General features: G+C 32.6%; 2 protein-coding genes and 1 pseudogene across 3 annotated transcripts; all 3 read left to right on the top strand.

Moving 5' to 3' along the window:
• Positions 1 to 1,462: 1,462 nt before the first annotated feature.
• LOC146911818 (Pseudouridine synthase family protein) lies at positions 1,463 to 7,190 on the top strand. The gene is made up of 9 exons (XM_085717973.1): positions 1,463 to 2,606; positions 3,466 to 3,521; positions 3,594 to 3,676; positions 3,819 to 3,897; positions 5,220 to 5,330; positions 5,617 to 5,726; positions 6,603 to 6,686; positions 6,795 to 6,832; positions 6,919 to 7,190. Exons 1-9 carry the CDS (start codon positions 1,529 to 1,531, stop codon positions 6,987 to 6,989), a joined length of 1,710 nt encoding a protein of 569 aa, XP_085574099.1. The 5' UTR covers positions 1,463 to 1,528; the 3' UTR covers positions 6,990 to 7,190.
• A 2,211-nt stretch (positions 7,191 to 9,401) lies between these two features.
• LOC146911817 (ethylene-responsive transcription factor ERF118-like) lies at positions 9,402 to 13,054 on the top strand. Its single transcript, XM_085717888.1, has 4 exons — positions 9,402 to 9,750; positions 9,832 to 9,960; positions 10,154 to 10,346; positions 12,106 to 13,054. The coding sequence occupies exons 1-4, from the start codon at positions 9,529 to 9,531 to the stop codon at positions 12,945 to 12,947; spliced, it is 1,386 nt and encodes a 461-aa protein (XP_085574014.1). The 5' UTR covers positions 9,402 to 9,528; the 3' UTR covers positions 12,948 to 13,054.
• Positions 13,055 to 14,543: 1,489 nt separating this feature from the next.
• On the top strand, positions 14,544 to 18,420 carry LOC146911816 (uncharacterized; annotated as a pseudogene). The gene is made up of 12 exons (XR_015014652.1): positions 14,544 to 14,708; positions 15,311 to 15,438; positions 15,525 to 15,656; positions 15,742 to 15,860; positions 15,945 to 16,219; positions 16,406 to 16,493; positions 16,574 to 16,679; positions 16,772 to 16,885; positions 17,000 to 17,163; positions 17,274 to 17,394; positions 17,780 to 18,004; positions 18,098 to 18,420. The product of XR_015014652.1 is annotated as an uncharacterized LOC146911816 (transcript).
• The last annotated feature ends 4,289 nt before the right edge of the window (positions 18,421 to 22,709 follow it).

The following is a 22,709-nucleotide window of genomic DNA, read 5'->3' as shown; positions in this document are numbered from 1 at the left end:
TGTCATAATGTGCCTTATGATAAGATTATAGTTTTGCATTTTTTGGGATTTTTCTATAGTTTTTTTCATCATTAATTAGTGTAAATAATTTCCAAGTAAATCAAATGACAATATTTAACATGTAATGAAAAGCTCCTTAAAAAAACGTGTAATGAAAAGTTAACATAGAACTCCAAGGATTTAGTGATCTAGCTTTTCCTTAACAGATAGATTTTTGATCTTAAAACCTAGGCTTAAATGCACTTTTCATCTCCTATGTTTCAAAAAGTTGCGATTTTGGCCCCCTATAAAAAAAAATGGATATTTTGACCCCCTAACTTTTGGCCCTCTTTTGATTAGCTGATTTTGATGGAGATTATGACAATTTCTCAGTCTCTGATGGTGTAAACTGACACGGGGATAGAAGGATGCTGATAAGTGGAGTCCAAACTGGCATGACGTAACTTTTGGCCCCCCTAAAGAAGGACCCACTTATCGGTTTGGACTCCACTTATCATGTCAGTTTAGACACCATGCAATTTTGGACTCCACTTATCAGCATCCTTCTATCCCCATGTCAGTTTACACCATCAGAGACTGAGAAATTGGCATAAAATCAGCTAATCAAAAGAGGGCCAAAAGTTAGGGGGTCAAAATATCCAATTTTTTTACAAGGGGCCAAAATCACAACTTTTTGAAACATACGGGGTGAAAAGTGCATTTAAGCCTAAAACCTATTATGTTTTTTTAAGGGTAGTATCAAGGAGTGCCTCCGGAGCACTGGTTAATAAACTACTATCAAACAACAAATTCAGAATTACCAAAGCTTCATTCTCACGTTGACCGTAGAGTTAATTAAAAAAAAAATCACATGACCTAAATAGATATTGTAAGATGAATTACACATTATGGAGTAACAAATTACTTCAAGCATACTAATTAAAACAATTAAATATTCTTGACCCAAAAAAATAAAGTTAAATATTAACTAAATATATTTGTTCATGTCATTTCTTTATTTTTAGATTAGTTTAATCTTTCATTTTATCAAACATAACAGATTAAAAAAGGTTAATTTATTTGTTATCAATCATCTGCTGATTTATCATCTATCAATTATAAATTTATTCACGATAAATTATCTTATCAATTATTCGAAGAGCCTTCGATATTATATGAACGATTCTTTTTTGGTGAAGTAACCCAGCTGCTTAAAAATTTTAGTTTAAGGTGAATAAGTGGGGTGTTAACATACATTATCAGATTCTTTCAAAAAAAAAAAAAACATACATTATCAGATGAATAAATATAGTGTTTGGGGTTCGAATCTCAACCTTGTATATAATATGCATTATCTTTTGCCTAGTGAGGTAAGCTTGGGACCTATGAACTAAACTTATTCAAAAACACAGCAATGTTTACATAATTTTATGGGTAATTTTGTCATAAAATATAATGATTAATTTGTTTAGAAGAACTAATTATTGAATAATTTACACAACCCACTGCACTACCCTCACTGAAATCTTTGAATTTCTTTTCTTCAACAATGGTGAAACCAATATCTCTATCTCTAACCCACCATCTCCATTTCCTAACAACAACCTCTTCCAGATTCTTCAACCCATTCTCCACTCTCCGTTTCCTCTCCACAACCCCATACCCACTTCAATACGAACTCATCATCAACCGTCCCAATCTCCCCAAACCCACTCGAACCGCTAAACGCGAACCAACCCCACCTCAAAACTCCTCCCTCCAATCCTGGGCCAACGATAAATTAACCACTGAACCGGAATTAAACCGACCCGGTTCGTCAAAATTTGAACTTGATGATCACAATCTTGATAAATCCAAGAGAAAATACTATAACAAGAGGAGGAAGAGAATGTATGGGTCTGATTCCGATGATGATCATCGTCGTAACGAGGAACAATTGGTGGAGATGATACCGGAAGTTGTGGAGTTGAGGACTTTGCATAAGAGGGAAGAGGAATTGTATATGTATGATGCTTTTTGTTATCCTTGGGAGAAAGATAAGCATTATAAAATGGTGTATCAGTTGGAGAAAAAGTATTTTCCTAATCAGTGTTTGGATCAGGCTTTTTTGAAACCTGGTCAATCTAATTGTTCATATGCTAGTTATACAAAGTCAAATGCTAATTCGAATGCGAATACTAGGGTTAGGAACATGAAAGTTGGTGTTTTTAGGGAGAATAAGGAGGTTGTTGATGATGATAAGTTGGTGTTTTTTGATGAGAATGGGAAAGACGATGATCGTAGAAATGCAAGTTCAAGTTCGAATGAGAATGCGAATGCTAGGGTTAAGAGCAAGAAAGTTGGTGTTTTTGGTGTTGGGGGGAAGAAAGATGAGGTTGGTGATGGTGATGATAAGTTGATGTTTTTTGAGGAGAATGAGAAAGGTGTGGAAAGAGAAAAGGAAAAGGGGAAGAGGGGTGTGGATAGTAAAGATGTTAGTGAGAAGAAGGTAGAGGAGTTTTTTAAGGGTTTGAATGTGAAGAAGGAGGTTGAAGTTGTTGAGCCGTTTTTTAGTTCGAGGAGGACGGGACTTCCTCATGTTTGGGATAGTTCGCATGGGACTGTGCTTTTGATTAACAAACCTAAAGGTAGCCACTTCGCTATTTACATTTCTTATTGTGGAAACGAAAATGAGTTTGATGCAGTCCAGTGTTGTCAAATAGTAGCTATTTAGTATTATTGCATTATAGCGTAACAGAATTTAAGCAAATCACTATCGTTATGTAATACGCTATTTAGTATAAAGTATTGTTTAATAGCTGCTATCGTGGAGCTATGGCACTGTAGTGTAGCGGAATTCAAACTAAAACCTATTTTGCATTGTAGCGGAATTCAAACTAAAATCTATTTTGTGTTGCAAATAGACTACATTGCTGCAGTCAGGCAATCAGACAGCTGTTGACCTAGATGGTCTGTGTTCCAACTTCGTGTTTTGCACTCATTTGCAAAGTTGGAATACAAGCTATCCGAATGCTGAGACTGCGTTACTGAGTGGTTAACCTGATGGCAGGAATCCTTGCTTTGCTTCGTTTTGCTTGCATGTTGATTTACTTTTGGGTAATTATAAAAGCTACTAATAGTTATAATTATATTTAATATATGCAAATTTTGGAAAATAACTATCATTAGTACACTACTCGTGATGACTGAATTAGCTCCACTTTCAATGAGAATGACATCATTGCCATATGCTTTTACTGCAGCACTAAGTGACGGTTTAGGTTGTATTGGCATCATTGTTTTCCTGATTTCATTTTCATTGATCACATAATGTAGGAGTTTGATTGAAATCTTTGTTTTTTTTGTGTGGATATTGCTACAATTTTTATACTCAATTTTTCAATTTGCAACATTATGTTCTTAAATATGGTAGTTTGAGATACTTAATAGTGTTTCTTTTGGGATGTGTGTCCATGAAAGTAAAAATTAAGTGTGAATTTGTGGCAGGTTGGACTTCATTCACAGTTTGTGGAAAGCTTCGTCGCCTTGTCAAAGTGAAAAAGGTTATTTTCCACAGTACACATATATATTTCAATTCTCTCTTTATGTAGACTTAAAGTATTAATTATTTACAGGTTGGGCATGCCGGAACTCTTGATCCAATGGCTACTGGTTTATTGATTGTTTGCGTTGGCAAGTCAACAAAACTGGTGGACAGGTGATTGAATTTAAATAGAGTTTTGTTCCCATTTGAGTACTAAGTACTGGATCCTGTTCCACTATAGTACAGTTTTTGTTTTAATTAAAATTTTTGATCTGGATAATTTTTCTGAATAATTGATTTTTTTTTTATGCTTCAGATATCAAGGGATGGTTAAGGGTTATAGTGGGGTTTTCCGCTTAGGGGAGGCTACTTCAACATGGGATGCTGATTCACCAGTGAGTTAATCTGTTTTTCTCATGTTTAAGCTTATAGCACATTATATAATTAGCTATTGGTTGGTTCACCTATTGCATTGCTTCAAATGTAAAGGCTGCATTATAGATACTCAGTGTATTTCTGTCTGATTTCATACATACGCAACGCAATAGACAAATGAGCTCACACTATGGTCCTAGCGCCATATATATATATATATATATATATATATATATATATATATATATATATATATATATATATATATATATATATAGCGAGCCATAGTTCTCAGAATAGTTCTAGTAACTGAATTGCTAAATCAATTCGTTTTCTACCTGAAATAACACTTTCTCCTATCATGACTTTAAAATAGAGAGGCGAAAAATTTGATTTCTCACTGATTGCGGGATTGAATTGTAACCGTAGATAGATCATAGTTAGACCATTTTGTCAAAGATAATTTATTAATCCATTAAAGGACCCTTCAACCTCTGTACGATGTGACTCGCGTTCAACCTCTGTATGCTGCGACTTCGTCTGTCATCCCCGACGGTCCATGCTCCAATTTTGTTCGTGTTTGGCAGTCCCTGCGAGAATGCAACTTGCCATCCTCTCTGCCTCTGCCACGTTCTTCAGTGCGTAGTTCATCGTCGTTTGCCTCTGCTCTGTTTGATTCTCTGCTTTCTACCTCTGATCCGCCACTGTGTGTGGTTGAGGGTGAAGAGAAAGATGGAAAGAGAGTATTTTGTCTTATTTGTTCGTACTTGGCTATTGGTTAAGCTGACTTTGAATTTTTACAAAAAAATATTGGCTGTATCATTCTTTCTTGTGCACCTTTTCCCGAAACACTGGTTCTTGCAGATTTCTTTTGTTTGGGTGTTTGAAATTTGAATTGGGTTTGGGCTTTGAGCACATTTTCCTGCTTCATTAGTTGTGCGTCCAATAACTAAAACCGGCTGAATTTGATCTGTTGAATTTGTAAGATGGTGAGGTGTTGCTTTATAAGTTGACACCATGCGAAAATTGCCCATTTGATGAGGCCTATGTGTTTATTAATATGATATGATATAATGTGTTTATTAATATGATTTGATGTTTGGACCTTGGGCGGTTTCAATATATTGAAATTGGTTTGTAAGAGTATTTTAAATCATCATACACAAGTATTATTTATTGGCAATGAAAAGTATCAATTCAAGCCTGGATAAATGCATCCAAATCATTGTAATGTGACTCATAAGCAGAATTAGGAATGACAATTCATATGACAATTTTAGTTTTGATTTTAAGTTTTTAACTACATGCAATTTTTTCACTCATAGGCCAGCTTAATATGTAGGTCATTCAGCGTGAGCCATGGGAGCACATCAAAGACGAGGACATAAAGAAAAGTGCCTTGTCCTTTTGTGGGGAGATTTGGCAAGTTCCACCTATGTTCTCTGCTATTAAAGTAAGAATAATTACCATTCTTGAACCATTTAATTTTCATAGTTTCGTTAAAGTTATGAAGTTGGATGAAGTCTGAACTAATTTAAATTTAATTTATTAAATATGTCATTTCAGAAATGGTTTTTCAACTCAGAAAAGCTTTTATGCATCCTATGTAATCAACATTTTTCTTCGTATTTAAATCGTTCAGCATCGTGAAACTTTGTCATATGACTTCTGTTTGTCATTTATAAAGACTTGGTTTCTTATGGAAGCAATTCCTTACAATCATCACTGCTTTTTTATAGGTTGGAGGTGAAAAGTTGTATGAGAAAGCAAGGAGAGGGGAAAGCATTGAACTCTCGCCAAGACGAATTTCAATCTTCCAATTTGACATAGAGCGTAGCTTGGATGACAGGTAACTTTCTGGGAGCCTCCGTTCTGTGCCCCTTTTTGCCTTTGAATCATGATTTAAGTTGACCATTAATAGAAGTTAAAATCAACACCACTAGTTTGAAAAAATATATAAAATAATAATGATGGTGGGACCCTCCATTTATTTTGAGAAATGGAGATGATCCGTACTCGTGAAACATAAACTGTTGATTCATTCATCAACAATTGGAGTTACTTCACTATCTAATGTGAATTACTAACTTGATCTAAATCCTAATCTTTAACCCTTTTCCCCTTCTCATGTCCTAAATAATTAAATGGTAGAAACTCCTCAATGTAGAAAGTTGGGATTTTTTGTTGTTGGTTTTGTAATATCTGCTAATGGAATGATTGTTAGCCTTTGGGCTCCAAACATACAATAAACACAAGATTAGGAGATGGATTTTTTATGCGGGTTTTTGATAGGAAGGGAGCTCTGATCAAACAAGTTTATGTAATAAAGATGGGGAATGTGCTATAGTTATTGTGACAGGGCCCAAGCTGAACCAACCATTAGTTTGTAAACTTGTGAGAACTTCTAAGTTAGTTATTGTCTGTAGGAGGAACTTGGAGGATTTTTGGCGAAAAACTGTAAAGAAAGAACGAGAATCCCTAGTCTGTCGAATATCCCTGGTGATATCACCGTTTCAATGAAGAATAAACCACGTTTAATTTCTCTGAGATACTGGTCTAACAGCTTTGCGCTTATAATGGATTACATGTTTTATTAATCATATCACGCATCGCTTGTTATTGGGGATCTTTCTCCTTATAAAAATTATGTTTGAAATTTATCTGTTTAGATTTTGTAGTTGATTTGTTCATTTTGGCCCTGATTTATTTGTTATACTTTTTCCAGACAAAATTTGATTTTTAGAGTGACTTGTTCTAAAGGGACATATATTCGATCACTCTGTGCGGATTTTGGGAAGGCTCTTGGCAGGTATTAGAATATTAGTTTTATTATTTCTTATATAAAACTTTCTGTGATGCAACATCAAAGTAGTGCTGTGAATATATTGACGATTTTTTTTTGCTTTGATAATTGTAGTTGCGCCCACCTAACGGCTCTCCGAAGAGATTCAATTGGTAAGTAATATTTCCCATTGACCTTCAATTCAATTCAAGAGTGATTGTCTCTATGATCTATTAACTGTAATGAAATTCTTCTCCAGGACAATATTCAGCAGATGATGCATGGGACTTTCAAGAGCTGGAAGAGGCTATCACCAAAACTTATCTTTAACTTATCTTCAGGACTTGCAGTTTTCTTTTTCTGGTAAACATGTTTATGAACCAATTTTTAAGCATATTATGGCCCTTTGTGGAATTTTTAATTTTAAGAGTTCATTTCTGACTTGGTGCGTAGAATTGTCGGAAAAGTTCTGTAATATTCATTTATGATCTTACTAAGTGGGTCGGTTAAATAGATCAAATCATCAAATTACGTTGTAGTGTTCTATCATAAACTATATTTCAATCAATCTTATTAATAATCTCTAGATCTTTCTTAAAATAAGTGAAGTATTGTACCCCACTTGTTAGTTTGCTCTTTCCCATTTTTAGAACGGTAACGATCCATTGGTCCGAAAAATGTTATTTATTGTATAAAAAATAAGATTCGTTTCAGGTTGCACTTTGACGAATTGTGAATAGTTTAATCAACAAGAAGAAAAATTAGCCACATATAACAATTTTATGTAAAGTCTAGTGTGGAGTTTGTATGGATACTGGCAAATGAGGTTGCATATGATTTAGCAAAGGCGGGAAGAGTACTGCTCTTTACCCAAATAGATTTGCTCATTTCCAAAGTAAATTACGGATGAAAAATGCTATTTGGTACGGCAATTTTCACAACGAAATTTCACGGACATGTGAATACATCTGTTTCCACGCGGTGCACTTTTTGATATTTTTTTAATTAAAAAAAAAAAAAAATAGCACACGCATGTGAATATCTGCATAACTCTCCCTTAAGTTCACCACTACCACCGCTCAATTGTTTTGATACAAACCTCTTATTGGAATCAATTCTCTTTTGTGTTAAATAGTGTCGTCTTCGTCTTCTCAGTTTCACGCTCATGCCTTTGCGAATCATGTATCCAATCCATCCTCACATAACTCTGTTAAAGGAAGGATTTTGAGGACGTTAACACATGAATTTTGAAAGATGGATTTTCGTGGACGTTGATGGAAGAAGAAGCAACAAGCTTTGGTTGAGGTTCTATGTCTCTCGTTTAGAGAGATAAATTAGAGAGAGTGGACATTGAAATGGGAAGAAAAAAGGTGAAGTAGACAGAGAAGCTAAAAGGTGAACTAACATGAGTTAACTCACGCTGCGTGAGTTAATTTGTGTAGGGGTATATCCATCATTTACTTTGGGAATGAGCAACTCCATTTGGGTAAAGAGCAAGATTTAGGCGGGAATACAAGCAAACGAGGTTGTCTATATTTTAACAAAGACAACCATATTGAGAGACCGATTTGTTGGTCTAAAAAAAATCTTTTGAACAACACAACCCAAAAATATGTATTTATTTCAAGCGTACTTTAGTATTCTCCATTATTTTAAAAGTGAATCTAACTCGGCATAAAAAAAGAGTGTATCCCACGTGATGCTATTCAAAACTACGTATTTACTTCCAACCAAAAAAATTGTATTTACTTTAAAAGTGAATCTCACTTGATGCTATTCAAAAATATATATTTATTTTATTCTTTTTTTCATTTAGGGTCCGTTTGACGGTCAGGATATGATAGAGATAATATATGATATGAAACTGGATAAAGACATGATATGATATAGACAGGATAAATGTTTATCATATCATGTGTTTGATACACACATGATAATAAACATGATAGCATATATATTAGAATTAAATGACAAAAATACCATTATAATTAATTCCCCCTTGAATACGATTAAATTCATATTAATGATATAAAATTATAACTTCCTTTATTAATCATCTTCTTCCTTTGTCAGTTACAGCACTTCTTCGTCCATTAGAAACCATTCTCGTAAATTACGAGTAAATGGGAAAGCAACATTAATTGCATACCTTATAGCTACAACCAACAATTAAATAAAATCTCCACCTGCATATGTTATAATTGATAAACAATAAACTCAAATTTTTCTTCTTAATCGAACACCAATTGACATCTTAACAATTTGTTTCAATTTTTTTTTTTGGCGTTAACAAAAGAACAATTATTTTCAATTTGACTTCACTACAACGTAGATAACCAAAAAAGAGGGAAAATTGAGAATTAAGCATGTTGAGGAAAAGGGGATTATATTGATGAATTGGGATTAGATTTGTAACACATAGAAGAAATGGTGTTGAAGAGTTATGGAGGAAGAGGTAGAGCAACAGAGACAAGATTCGATCGATAGAGAGGGGAGTGGGGGGTGAGGGCAAAATAAAGATTTTAGTTGTTACCTTTGATAGGATAATTCTAACCCAGCCTAAACTTAGGATATAAATTACAAAGAAGTGATAGGATAAGATAAATAAATGGAATAAATTATCATATCTTATCGGTGCATCAAACAAAAGATTGCAACAGGATATGAAATGCTTATCATATCTTACTCTCTATCCTGACCATCAAACGCACCCTTAGTTTCCTAAAATAGTTTTCAGTGTGTTAAGGTGTTTTGTGAATAATATTATTATATATATCTTTGAGGGGGTGTTTTGCCTCTCACCCGAGACAAAACACTAGGATTAGTTTCTGAAACCGCATGTGACACCGGTTCACACAAATTTTTCATCATGAATCACCGCAAAAACAATCCATCTTATGTTTCGAAAAGCACAACAAGGATGAGAATTATCTATGATGATCCTTATGCAACGGATTCATCATCAGATGAAAAAAATCATTATATAGAGGAACCAATGAAGAGGAAGAGAGTTGTGCATGAATTTGCAATACCTAATCTTCCTAATGACACAATTTGTCTTGAAGAAACAATGACCGATAAGAATAAGATTTGAGCAAAACCAACACCTATAGAGGTGTTCGAATGAGGAAATTGGGTAAATGGGTTGCAGAAATTCGTAATCCGATTAAAGGGACGCGTGAATGGTTGGGAACTTTCAACACCGCAGAAGAGGCTTCAAAAACGTATGAAGCTAAAACGTTTGAATTTGAAGCGTATGAGAAGAGGAACAAAGGCTTCAACAATGTTGTTTCTAAGAGCGGTATGTCACATGCATCTTTATCTTCGCTCGAATCTGTTAATTGTGTTTACAATTTGATTGAGTGTGGTAAGATTTCAAGTAATCAACCTATTATTGAGATTAATCCTTTGGAGGGTAAATTTGTGGAACAAAATGTGCCTTATTTATGTCCTTTGGAAGTGATGCAACAATTAGAAGTTTGAATTTGTTTCAGTTTGAATTGGATTGGTTACCATTTGATGGTTTGGGACAAGTCTTGGATGATCTTGATTGCCTTGATGACCTTCAATTTTGTGACTTTGATAAGAATGGTTCAATTGATCTTCCAGATTTTAATTTTTTTTGTGCTGAATTTGTTGATGATGAAGAGATTGATTATTGGATTGAAGAACTCTCCAATACACCGGGTCCATAAATTTTAAAGTTGCTTATAGTTTAGAAATTAGTTATTCAAGAGAGTACTGGAAGTTTTGTGCTAGTACTATGTTTTTCTTATCTTCATAATGAAATTCATTCATGAATTTTTTTTGAGTAGTTTTATGAACTTTTTATTTTTTTAAATAAAATAAAAAAATATGGTTTTGAAATTGTTTAAAAAGATATATTTTATTTAAAAATATCTAAGAAATACAAATAAGTATGTCAATAATAAATATATACCTTTTTTCATAAACCCTAACAGACTAGAAACCCTGTATCTTTAAATTTCTGTTTTACTTGGCTAACACCGATTACCAAAAAAAAAGTTTGTTCAACAGCAATATTTCTATAATTCAAGTGATAACATTCATATATCACTAATTCATGGCGTATCTGTATTAATCTAAAGAAGGTAAAATATATTTTAATTATCTGTTGTGCTTATTCTGTTTCATATCATTACATCCTTTCAATTGTGTTTTCTGAGAGATTAACAAGTCCTTTCAATTTTTGTTATATATAGTCTTCTATTGATGATCGTTTATATTATTTTATCGTTCACGTTCATTCTTTGATTTTTGTCTTCTATTGTTATATAGTGTCTTCTAGGTTTATTATCATGACATAAAATTGAGCTTTTTTTTTCCTCTCCAAAGACTATTATGATTTAGAAGAAAATACAACAAATTGTAATTTGTTTTTTTTTTTAGAGAAATTTTGAATTTTTAAAACAGATATTGAAGTTTATTTTCTTAGGAAATATTTAATTATATATTGTTTTTTTTTGTTTACTCATATATAGTTTATTTTATCCTACACTCATGCACATTTTTTTCTTCCAGGAAGGTTCGTATATATAGTTTGAAATCCTAATCCTTGTATTAATTAGACACAAAAATGGTTGAGACTTTTATTTACCTGATGATTGTTGGGAACATGTCTTGCAATTGCTAAACAACGATGGCGACGACTGTCACTACATAAAGTCCCTCTCCGTTGTCTCCAAACAACTTCTCTCCCTCACCAACCGGAACAAACTCTCGCTCTGTGTGGTTGAACAAACACACCCTTTCCTTCATCGCTTCTTTAGAAGGTTCACCTACCTCACATCCCTCAACCTCATGTACTTCTACGGTGACAAAGACGCGCTTCTCTCTCAAATCGCTTCGGGAACGAGGAAGATAAAACCCGTTCCTATTCCGTCCCATTACCCTATATAGGGTCTACTACACTATACCTACCTTCACCATTTTTTGTTTCAAGGGTACTTTAGCATTCTTCATTATTTTAAACGTGAATCTAACTCGGCATAAAAAAAAAAATGTATCCCACGTGATGCTATTAAAAAATACGTATTTACTTCCACCCAAAAAAAAATGTATTTACTTTAAATTAAAAGTGAATCTCTCTTGATGCTAATTGCCATTCAAAATTATGGATATAGTGAATCTCACTTGATGCTATTCAAAAATATGTATTTAGTGAATCTCACTTGATGCTAAAAAATATTTTTATTTTTCCTTCAAAAAAAAAATATTTTTATTTTATTCTTTTTTTCATTTCGTTTCCTAAAATAGTTTTTGGTATGTTATTTGTTAAGGTGTTTTGTGAAGAATATTACTATAAATCTTTGAGGAAGAGTTTTGCCTCTCATCTGAGATCCAACACTAGGATTAGTTTCTGAAGTCGCATGGAACACTGGTGCACACAAAAAAATATTACTATCGTTATAATTTACAATTACAAATTTCATCATGGATCACGGCAAAAACGATCCATCTTATGTTTCCAAAAGCACAAAAAGGATGAGAGTTATCTATGATGACCCTTATGCAACGGATTCATCAACAAATGAAAAGAATCATTATGTAGAGGAACCAATGAAGAGGAAGAGAGCTGTGCATGAATTTACAATACCACCTAATCCTTTTAATGACACTGTTTGTGTTGAAGAAACAATGAGGAATAAGAATAAGATTTCTGCAAAACCAACACCTATAGTAAAACAACCTACTTCCAAATATAGAGGTGTTCGAATGAGGAAATCGGGTAAATGGGTTGCAGAAATTCGTAATCCAATTAAAGGGACGCGTGACTGGTTGGGAACTTTCAACACCGCAGAAGAGGCTTCAAAAGCGTATGAAGCTAAAAAATTTGAATTTGAAGCATATGAGGAGAGGAACAAAGGCTTCAACAAGGTTGTTTCTAAGAGCGGTGTGTCACATGCATCTTTATCTTCGCTCAAATCGGTTAATTGTGTTTACAATTTGATTGAGTGCGGTAAGTTTTCAAGTAATCAACCTATTGTTGAGATTAATCCTTTGGAAGGTAAATTTGTGGAACAAAATGTGCCTTATTTAAGTCCTTTGGAAGTGATGCAACAATTGGATGTGGTTGGAAGTTTGAATTTGTCTCAGTTTGAATTGGATTGGTTACCATTTCATGGTTTGGGACAGGTCTTGGATAATCTTGATTGCCTTGATGACCTTCAATTTTGTGACTTTGATAAGAATGGATCAATTGATCTTCCAGATTTCAATTTTGATGCTGAATTTATTGAAGGACTCTCCAATACACCGGGTACATAAATTTTAAAGTTGTTATGGTTTAGAAATTAGTTATTCAAGAGTACTACTGTTAATACTATAAGTTTTGTGCTATTACTATGTTCTTCTTATCTTCAGAATGAAATTCATTCATGAAAAAAATTTAAGTAGTTTTTATGTATTTATTTTTGTTGCCTAAGGGAGATATAAAATCACTTGGAGGTAAAAGGGAATATATATTGGGTTTTCTAGGGGATAAGTAGAAACCTCCATCTCCGTGAGCTTTACTCAGAAGGGACGTTGCATATTATATGTATGGACCGGAATTCAAACCCCGGACATCTCACTTCTCCATATTTAAATGTGTAAGCTTTAGCCATTAGGCAGTGACTAATTGACAAAAAAAAGTAGAAACCTCCATGAATTCTAAAATAAGTAAAGATCTTTGTTTTTTCTTTGGTGATTTTTCAAATCCTCCAATGCTACATTACCGCTATAGTTACTATTAAACAACATTGAGCAGTTTACTTGGAAAATAAAATAAGTAAAGATCTTGATGACTTATGAGAAAAGTAATAGTTAATATTTTAACACATTTTCTTAACTAATTCGTCACTTGGTTGATGCCGTTAATCACTTGATCCTAGTTGCTTAATCTTTTATGATTTATTATGGATGTGCATAATATTAACCATTGGTTCATCCATCAACAATTAAAACTACTCACTTTACTCACTCAGTTGAATAGCTAATTTGAATTAAATCTTCAACCCTTTTTCCATTTTCATGTCCTAAATAACTTAATTGGTCCGAAGGGTATTAGGAACAATCTGTTCGCAAGACAAAAAGAAAAGGCTACTAGTTGTAGAAATTCCTCTGTGCGGAGAGGGTTCTAAATTTTATATGAGACGTACTTTATTTAAACGTTGGATTTAAGTGTTTTGTTGTCATTCGAACATTGTCTAAATGTAAAAGAAGAACTATAAAGTTGGTTAATAGGTATTTGTCGAATCATAAAGAGGGACATAACATCTTCTGCATAACTACAAAAATATCTTAAGGCCTTATGATGAATATAATTGTAAAAATACATGACTATGCTGAACTAAGTTAATATGAGATATTGAACCTATTCGTTACTAAATATATTTAAGAATCAAGAAATATAAACATTGAACTATACAAGGGTGCCGCAAACTATGCCTTTTGTTTGATGTATATATAAAGGGAACAAGGTAATCTTTATACACATGATAGTTATCACAAAGTTTTGTCATATCACATGAAAAAATGAATAGCAAATATGATATTGAAATTGTTTCACAACATATATTTTATTTAAAAGTGGATTTAAATAAAATCAAAGTTATGAGTTTGAAATTATTTGAAAAGGATATATCTTGGATTTAAATTTAAATAAAATGAAAGATATGATTTTGAAATTGTTTCTAAAAGTTATATTTTGAATTTAAATAAAATAAAAAAAATATGATTTTAAAATTGTTTCAAAAAAGATATATTTTCACTTTTCACTTTTCAAAATCGAGGGTTATTAATTCAAAATCAAATCTAAAAACAAATCTTGCTCGACACGTAGGAGACCCCTATATAAACAGCACTTTTCGATTTCGTGTTTCTTCTGATTCGAACCTTAAAACACGAAATTTTGTCTTAACACAAATTAGGGTTCTTCAAAATTTCCAATTTCGATTTTCATCAATTCAATTCAGATTTGCTTCGATTTTATTTTCTTCTTCAAGGAATCTGTGAGCTATGAAAATGGATTTAATGTCTGGTTACAAGGTAATACTTCAATCCTAATTACTCTCTTCAATAATTAATTTTCTGAATTTTATAGTTTAAGATTTTAATTGCATTGTATTGTATCAATTTCACAGTGATCATGACTAGATTAGGGTAATTAATCATTGTTTTGAAATTAATTAATCTGTTAAGTTTGTATAGTTTAACATGTTAATCTTTCTCATTGTATTGTATTCACTTGACAGTGATCAATGATCATTACTAGATTAGGGTAATTAATCATTGTTTTTGAAAGAGGAGATTAATAAGAGATAGTTTAGAGATTGAATTTGTGTTTTATTCATACAAAATTTTCTCAATTTTTTGGTTTTTAAGCACTTGCTACTGCTTCTTTTGGGTGAATGAAATACTATGTAGCACGGACACTTCGGGTTGAAGGTGTGTCCAACACGTGTCAATGACATGACGGACACTCACACGGCACCACATGTAGTTACATTAAAATATTTCACTTTCACACATTGTTATTGGTGTAAGTGTCTGTGCTGTGTCCGGTATCGCGTCTGTGTTCGTGCTTCATAGGTGAAATATCTTGGCTTAAATTAGCCTAACTTTGTGATTTGTGCTATGAGAATTTTCAGAGTGGAATGTTGTCTGATGATGAGGACGAAGACGTTCCGAGTGCACCCCCATTTTCAGAGATTTCTCTCCCGAGGAAGAGGAGGAGATTAGTAAGGAAAATCAATGGCCTTCCAACATTTCATGCAAGGTATCAATATTTAGTGTTTGTTTTTTGTGCTGAATGCTTTTCTCCATAAGCATATATGATAATATATCTACGTGAATTCTTTTCAGTGCTCTTGGGCCATGGTATGCGGTAATTGCATATGACGCCTGTGCGCGTCTTTGCCTTCACAAGCAGTGTAAGTGTAAGGAAGCTCCAATGTTTTTGGAAAATGAATGCTCTTTACTAAGAGATGCATTTGGGTGAGTTAAGACTTTAGAGTTTAGACTCTTCTGACACTCTCTTCTCCTTCAAGTGTTGATGTAATTTAATTTTTTTAATTTGTAGATTGCGACAAGTGCTTCTTCAACCAGAAGAGGAGCTAATGGTGAAATGCAATGGAGAACTTTCTAGTGAGGGTGTTGCTCCTAAACTGAAAAAACTTATTGGCAAGATGAAGGTGCAAGGTACATTATTGTGTGTTAGTTTTTCTTTTCAAATTATTTAACTTCTCCATAGTGAGTCTTTTGTGACATTCTTCACTTTTGCAGTACGCAAAGTCAAAGTGGGGGTCGACCCTCCTACTGGCTTAAAATGGATTCAATGCAATACCACTTCTCAAATTTGCAGTCAAAACTATCTTCTGGTTGGCACGCTCTTAGGAAAGTTCGGTTTGTACCACATTTGCCTGCAAATGGTTCCCTGACACATAAAAGCCTGGCATATGTGCATGCTAGCACACGCTATATACAACAAGTCTCTGGACTCCTAAAAGTTGGTGTAACAACTTTGCGGAATAGTTCATCCTCTTACGAAGCTGTGCAAGGTATGGGAAAATGCACTCATGCACTCATTTTTATTATCCATGCCTTAAGGGGAAAAATGTTGGAAATAAATGATTTTCTCTCAATGTTTGAATTATAATTATTTATAAAGTAATTACCCATTTTTCATTTGTATAAGTTTTAACTTATTTTACTGTATCTTATTTTCCGCATGTGTATATCATCAGAGACATTCACGTGTTTCTTACGACTCAAAAGTTTAGTTGAAGAAGATGCCATTAGGTTGCAGCCTGGATCCAGTGAAGTCCATATGTTGTAAGTTATTTTATTTTCAGTCTTTATAATATAATTCACCATTATGCTGGTTGAATATATTCTGACTATTACATTTACAGTTTTCCAGATAGTCTTGGAGATGATTTGCATATTGAAGTTCAAGATTCCAAGGGAAAGCATTTTGGGCGTGTTCTTGTCCAAGTGGCTGCTATAGCTGATAATCCGGTAATATTTTTATTGCATTTCTGTCGTAGAGTTATTAGTGCCTGTTTGAGTGGTGATCATTAAGATATAATTCATATTCAATCCGAAAACAGTCTGACAAAGTACGCTGGTGGAATGTTTACCGCGAGCCAGACCATGAGCTTGTTGGCAAGATACAACTTAATATACTTTATTCAACCAGTGCAGATGACAATAGTCATCTTAAGGTTAGCGTCTGTGAACATTATATAGTTTTATGTATTATACATTTGCTATAGGAATTGTTATCTAAAGTTCTTTGAGTTTCCTAATATATCATTTTACTGTCTTTGTGGTTGCAGTGTGGTTCTGTAGCGGAGACAGTTGTATATGACCTGGTTCTAGAAGTTGCAATGAAAGTTCAGGGCTTTCAGCAAAGGAACCTAGAATTACATGGTCCATGGAAATGGCTCTTGACAGAGTTTGCTTCATATTATGGCGTGTCTGAGATATATACGAAGCTGAGGTAATGAGAAGTTGATGTGCTATTTCCTGCTGAAATATTTAATTTATTAAACTTTGTCTAAATTATTGTGGTAGTTGTGTTCATAATGTTCTGCATTTCTGCTCAAATAGATATCTATCGTATGTCATGGATGTTGCCACACCAACAGCAGATTGCCTTAACTTGGTATATAATCTGCTTGCACCTGTTATCATGAAGGGAAATAGCAAAACTTCTTTGAGCCACCAAGAGGTATCATCAACATATCTTTTATTCAAGTGTTTTAACTTAGATTAACTAATGTCATCTACTTTAATATATTTTTAAAGTTTTGTTTTAAGATCAACTATGGGCCTGTTTGAATTGATTTATTTGAGCACGTCAACTTGTGGAAAACAACTTATAACTATTATGAAGACAGTTTGATTTTTTTTTTGTTTTTTGAGATACTTTATTTTGTTTATTGTTCTATAAATAGCTTATACATAGCATTTATATGATAACCACTTAATTAAACTGTTTATCCAAGCGTAGCCATATACAAGTCAACATACGATATTTAGTTGGCATTTATTTACTTTCAAATAGATTGAATTTTTTGTCTTATCTAATACGTTCAATTTGGTCATCTTATCAGAATCGACTACTAGGAGAGACCAAGGACAAAATTGAACAGATACTCACACTTACATTTGAGAATTACAAGTCTCTTGATGAGTCATCTTTCTCTGGTATCGTTGAGGTTTTCAGACCAGCATCCAGTCATGCAGCTCCTGTTTTGGAACCGGCTGTTAAACTTTACAAGCTTCTTCACGATATCTTATCTCCTGAGGCCAAAACCAGTTTCTGTCGCTACTTCCAGGTTGGAGAAACTTGAGTTCTTGATGATGATTATTATTACTATTTACTAATTGGTTACACTTTTCTATGTAATTAACAACTAATATTATCTCAGGTTGCGGCAAAAAAGAGGGCTAGAAGGCACCTTTCAGACACAGATGAATATATTGCACAGAATAATGAAAGCTGTTTGATGGATCCTTTGACCATGTCTACCGCTTACCAGAAGATCAAAACACTGTGCATAAATCTTAGGAATGAAATCTATTCTGATATTCAGATTCATAATCAAAATATACTTCCTAGGTATCTTTCTTTTCTCAAACATATATGGACAGCTTATGTGTTCATTATTAAGAATTCGGACAGATTAATAACATATATGGGATGTTTTGTGAACTCTGATGAAATTTAAATTTTTTATTTGCTTTTTATTTCTGTTGCATGTTTGTCACTTTTACCAATTTAAGCATTTATATAATCTAGAATAAGTAAGAACATGTGATAATAGGAGTCGTTATTTGAATCACCTTATTTGTTACATGTGAATTAAAACAAAAAATCAGTTAAAAAGAACATATACAAAAAAAATAATTAAGTAAATTAAAACACACAAAAAAAAAATCAATTAAAAACCTTACTTGGCCATGGTGTTTTTGTTGGTTTTTTTGAGTTATCTGCAAAATGAAAGTGTGTAGTGAAGAATTTTGAGTGAGAGTGGTAAATAAATTCAACTATCTGTTAGTATTTATAGAGAAAAACAAAAATATAGCTAGCTAGTGGTAAATAAATGTAGATTTGATGATACGAGATATAGTGTTAGTGAATCCAACCACTTTGTTTTCCTCTTTCATGTATAATTTTAGGTTTTACATTTTCTTGGTTTTGCTATGCAATTTTGGGATGACTCTTGTTTAGTTTCATGCACATGGTGTGATGTATATGAGTCATGTGATTTTGTACTATGAAACTGAAATTTGTTTTGAAATAATAACAAGCGTGGAAGAAGGAAAAACAGGGGCACGTGAGTAGAAGATGTATAAGAAGAAAAGAGAGTAAAAGATGGTTTGGAAAGAACAATTGGTGTATTTCGTAAAAGAAATACTATACATTATAAATTAAGAAGAATTATATATAGTTTATAGTAAAAGTTTTTTATCAATGGTATTTTTTTTTTTACTATGTAGTTCAATAGTTAAAAATTCACCTCATAAAATGAATATGCAAGATGTCTGGTGTTCGGACTTCAACCATACATATATTAATGCAATGTCCCTATCAACTGAGATTAGTTGATGGAGACTTTTTATCAGTAGTTTGTAGAAGTTATTTTTGGATATATGTTGGAGTTGGAGCATAGAAGAGATTCTCCAAAGTGATTTAATTATGTTCATCCTTTTCATATCTGAATTAAAGGTTGAAATCCACCTAGTCATTTTTACTCATATGAAGTGAATAAAGCCATCAACTGATTGAGAATAAATTGGTGAAATCTCACTATTCAAAGAATAAAGTTGGCTTAGAAATCGAATAAATTAGATTCAATCGATGAAATCTTACTGTTTAAGGTTTTACTTATGATCTAGACATGAACTAATTGAAACCAAGGTGTGAAATCAATACGGAACAATTTGGTCCTTCCACTAACTAATGTCTAATTTATGTCTAATTTCGGATGTTCCGCCAATATACGACGCCTTTTGTTTGTACTTTCTGTAACACCGATCTCTGTTCGTCTTGTACAGAGATCTAATTTTTAATAAAATTTTGCTGATTCAAAAAAAAAACAAATTAGTCTCAAAATTATATTACTTACTAGTAAATCAATCATTGAATTGTGACTTATTTGTGTGAGTTATTTGTGTGTGAACCTCTACTATGGAGATGAAAGAGATACAAATATTGTGACTTTGGGAGCAAGCCTGGACATGTTGTTCTCATTTCCATATTTATAGTTAATATCATTAGATTAATTACTTTTTACTTATCATATTCTTTACTTGAACATGAGATGATTTGTACTTTGGTTACATCAAAGAAGGAAAATTGCAATTTTATGGTAGAGTGCGTTATTTTTTTTTGCTTATTTACTAAATAAAAGTCAAGGTTAAATATATAAATTTTTATTTTTAGTCATTCTAAGTAGTTTCATAGTATAATTTGGAAATTTACCATAACAAGGATATTGATAGGCTAATTAACGGTTATGGAAGCAGTTCTATTCTCAGCATACATGGAGAAAATGTTGAACACAACCAATAATCATATGTGAACATTGAGCATTTATAATAAATATTTTAACGGTTAGGCACACATTAACATTCTATCTTGCATACAATGCATGTATTATAATAACATTCTCTTCTTTTTTTTTTTTAACTTATTTTAAGAACATTATTTCTAAATTGATAAAAAAAAAATTGAAAACAATTCTGATGAAAATAAATACCAAATGGTGCTTTGTAATATTTTATTTGAATTCTTTTAACATATTGATAAAAAAAACCAATGGTAGCCGTTCTAAGATTTTCTTCTCTTTTCTTCCTTTCTTCTTTTCAAGTGAGTTGAGTTCCTACTAGCATCTTCAATGTTAGTCTTTATTATGGGTTAGTTAAGTGGGTTCTACAGTGTCACATCACTCTGAAACAACTCATTTATTTAAGTGGATTCCACAATACCACCAAACTCTAAATGTATAATTGTATTTTAATAAAAGTAGGTTCCAAAATTATAAATGTTTGGGATTTTAGTTTTTTTTTTCTATAAAAAGATTATTGTTTAACCACCGTAAAAAGTGGTTAAATACTAAAGTTTTGATTAACATGGGGTGCAGAGACTAGCTAGGAGGTACCAAATAGATTTTAAATGATTAAATACACAAAAGAAAAACTAAAGTAGGCTTTCTTTCTTATGAATTAAAATCCTTTAGACTCGTATATATGTTGGCTCTCTAATTTTATTTTACATAAGAAATTTTCACCGATGTTTAGTGGTCATTAATCTTCTTCAAAAAATATGTGGAATATTCAAGGTAGATTCCCCCTCTCAATCTGTTTTCTTTCTATACACATAAGTTATTAATTGAACTCTTAACCACATGCTTAATGAGTCTAAGTCCCTTACCGCTTGTATCAATCCATTGTTGGTTCTAATCTTTTAACTTAAGGTAGAAATAGCTTCAAAGTTTTATTTTCCACAAAAAAAATCTCCTTGTGAACGGTTGTAAATTGCTTATTAATGACATATTAAAAAATAAAAATTTCTCATTCACCCAATTTGCTTTTTAAAAAATTATTTACTAACTTAACCATCAAATTATCTTCTAAAAATATCACCCCTTGCTAACGGGTTGGACTTGTGTGACATTATGTCACGGTGACATTAAATCTGGGCCACACAACACACATTGTCACACAACATCTGGGCCACACAACACATACAACACATCTGGGCCACACAACACAACACCTTTGTGTGGCCCAGATTTAATGTCACCGTGACATAATGGGAAATTATACCCTATACCCTTACATTTAATCTTTTACCCCTACAAATCATGGTAAGTACCAATTTTACCCTTTTTATAATTTTTGATTTCACCCTTACATAATTTTCCTAAAAACAACCGGGATGGTTTCCAGATTCATCTTCATAAACAATTTAAAATACACTGTTCCAAAAAACTAGAAAGGAAAATTCTTTAGATCGATAAAGAGGCAAAACCAGAAAAATATTATGCTAACGATTTTTTTTTTTAACAAAAAAACATGAACTTTACCTCTTAACAAACATGAATTCACCATGGGAGAAAAACACACTAACATTGAATAACAAGACAAGAGAAAGGCAAACATAGTGAATTCAAGAGATGAAATTGAAAAAAGTTAGTGAATTCCAGAGATGAAATTGAAAAAAGTAAAATGAAAAACGTAAAACAAAAAGAAGTATTGATGAGTTTTTGATTGTGTAAACCATTTGTAGCCTTGTGTTGTATTTGATGAGTTTTCTGCTATGAAGAAATTGAATTCAAAGAAGAATTTTATGGGTTTTGGTATCATAATCCATTTTGATTAACTCTCTTCAAATTTCACAATTCAATCTCAATTTTTCTGATTTACAAATTAATTAACTGGTAGACCTTTGATGTATTCCTAAAATTGGAAATTGGAGAATCCAATTTAAAAAAAGTTTTGCAGGTGGAATTTTGTGTGGGGTGAAGCCAAATGACAAGGGTAAATTTGGCATTTTCAATTAATTGTAGGGGTAAAGGATTAAATGTAGGGGTATAAGGTATAATTTCCGACATAATGTCACACAAGTCTTGTGAAGAATGATGACAGGGAGCTTCTCACATGGTCAAAAGTTGCGGTTTTAAAAGTAAAGGAAAAGAAGAGAAATTTAAAATGTGGAATGATGAATCTGAAATAAAATTGAAGGATCTGTTCATGTGTTCTTCAAGCAAGAAAGAAAGAACGTTTTAAGGGCCTTCATGTATATTGCTTGTTTTTACTCTATTTTAATAATAAGGCCCTCCTTCAGATAAGGGCCTGTTTTATAGACATGATAAGAGATTCCCTTCTCAAAAATATTATAATTTTTTACGTAAAACCATATTTTAACATGTTAAACATGGCTACAAAAAATCATGAAAAGATTAAACTTCTAGGTCACTTTTTTGAACTCCACATATATTACATGATTAAAAAATTAATACTTTTGTGAAAATC

This window comes from Medicago sativa, chromosome 6 (assembly GCF_051527215.1).
Source record: "Medicago sativa cultivar Bolivia chromosome 6, Bolivia_mono, whole genome shotgun sequence".
Taxonomy (NCBI): Eukaryota; Viridiplantae; Streptophyta; class Magnoliopsida; order Fabales; family Fabaceae; genus Medicago; species Medicago sativa.
This window is presented reverse-complemented; position numbering and strand designations above follow the sequence as displayed.

Bases quoted from the DNA above. Each gene is read 5' to 3' on its own strand.
- LOC146911818 (XM_085717973.1), top strand. From the start codon at position 1,529: ATGGTGAAACCAATATCTCTATCTCTAACCCACCATCTCCATTTCCTA. The intron at 3,677-3,818 runs GTGATTGAATTT...TTTATGCTTCAG, and splicing joins TCAACAAAACTGGTGGACAG to ATATCAAGGGATGGTTAAGG. The intron at 3,898-5,219 runs GTGAGTTAATCT...CTTAATATGTAG, and splicing joins CATGGGATGCTGATTCACCA to GTCATTCAGCGTGAGCCATG.
- LOC146911817 (XM_085717888.1), top strand. From the start codon at position 9,529: ATGAATCACCGCAAAAACAATCCATCTTATGTTTCGAAAAGCACAACA. The intron at 9,961-10,153 runs GTATGTCACATG...AATTTGTTTCAG, and splicing joins CAATGTTGTTTCTAAGAGCG to TTTGAATTGGATTGGTTACC. The intron at 10,347-12,105 runs GTCCATAAATTT...TTACAATTACAA, and splicing joins AGAACTCTCCAATACACCGG to ATTTCATCATGGATCACGGC.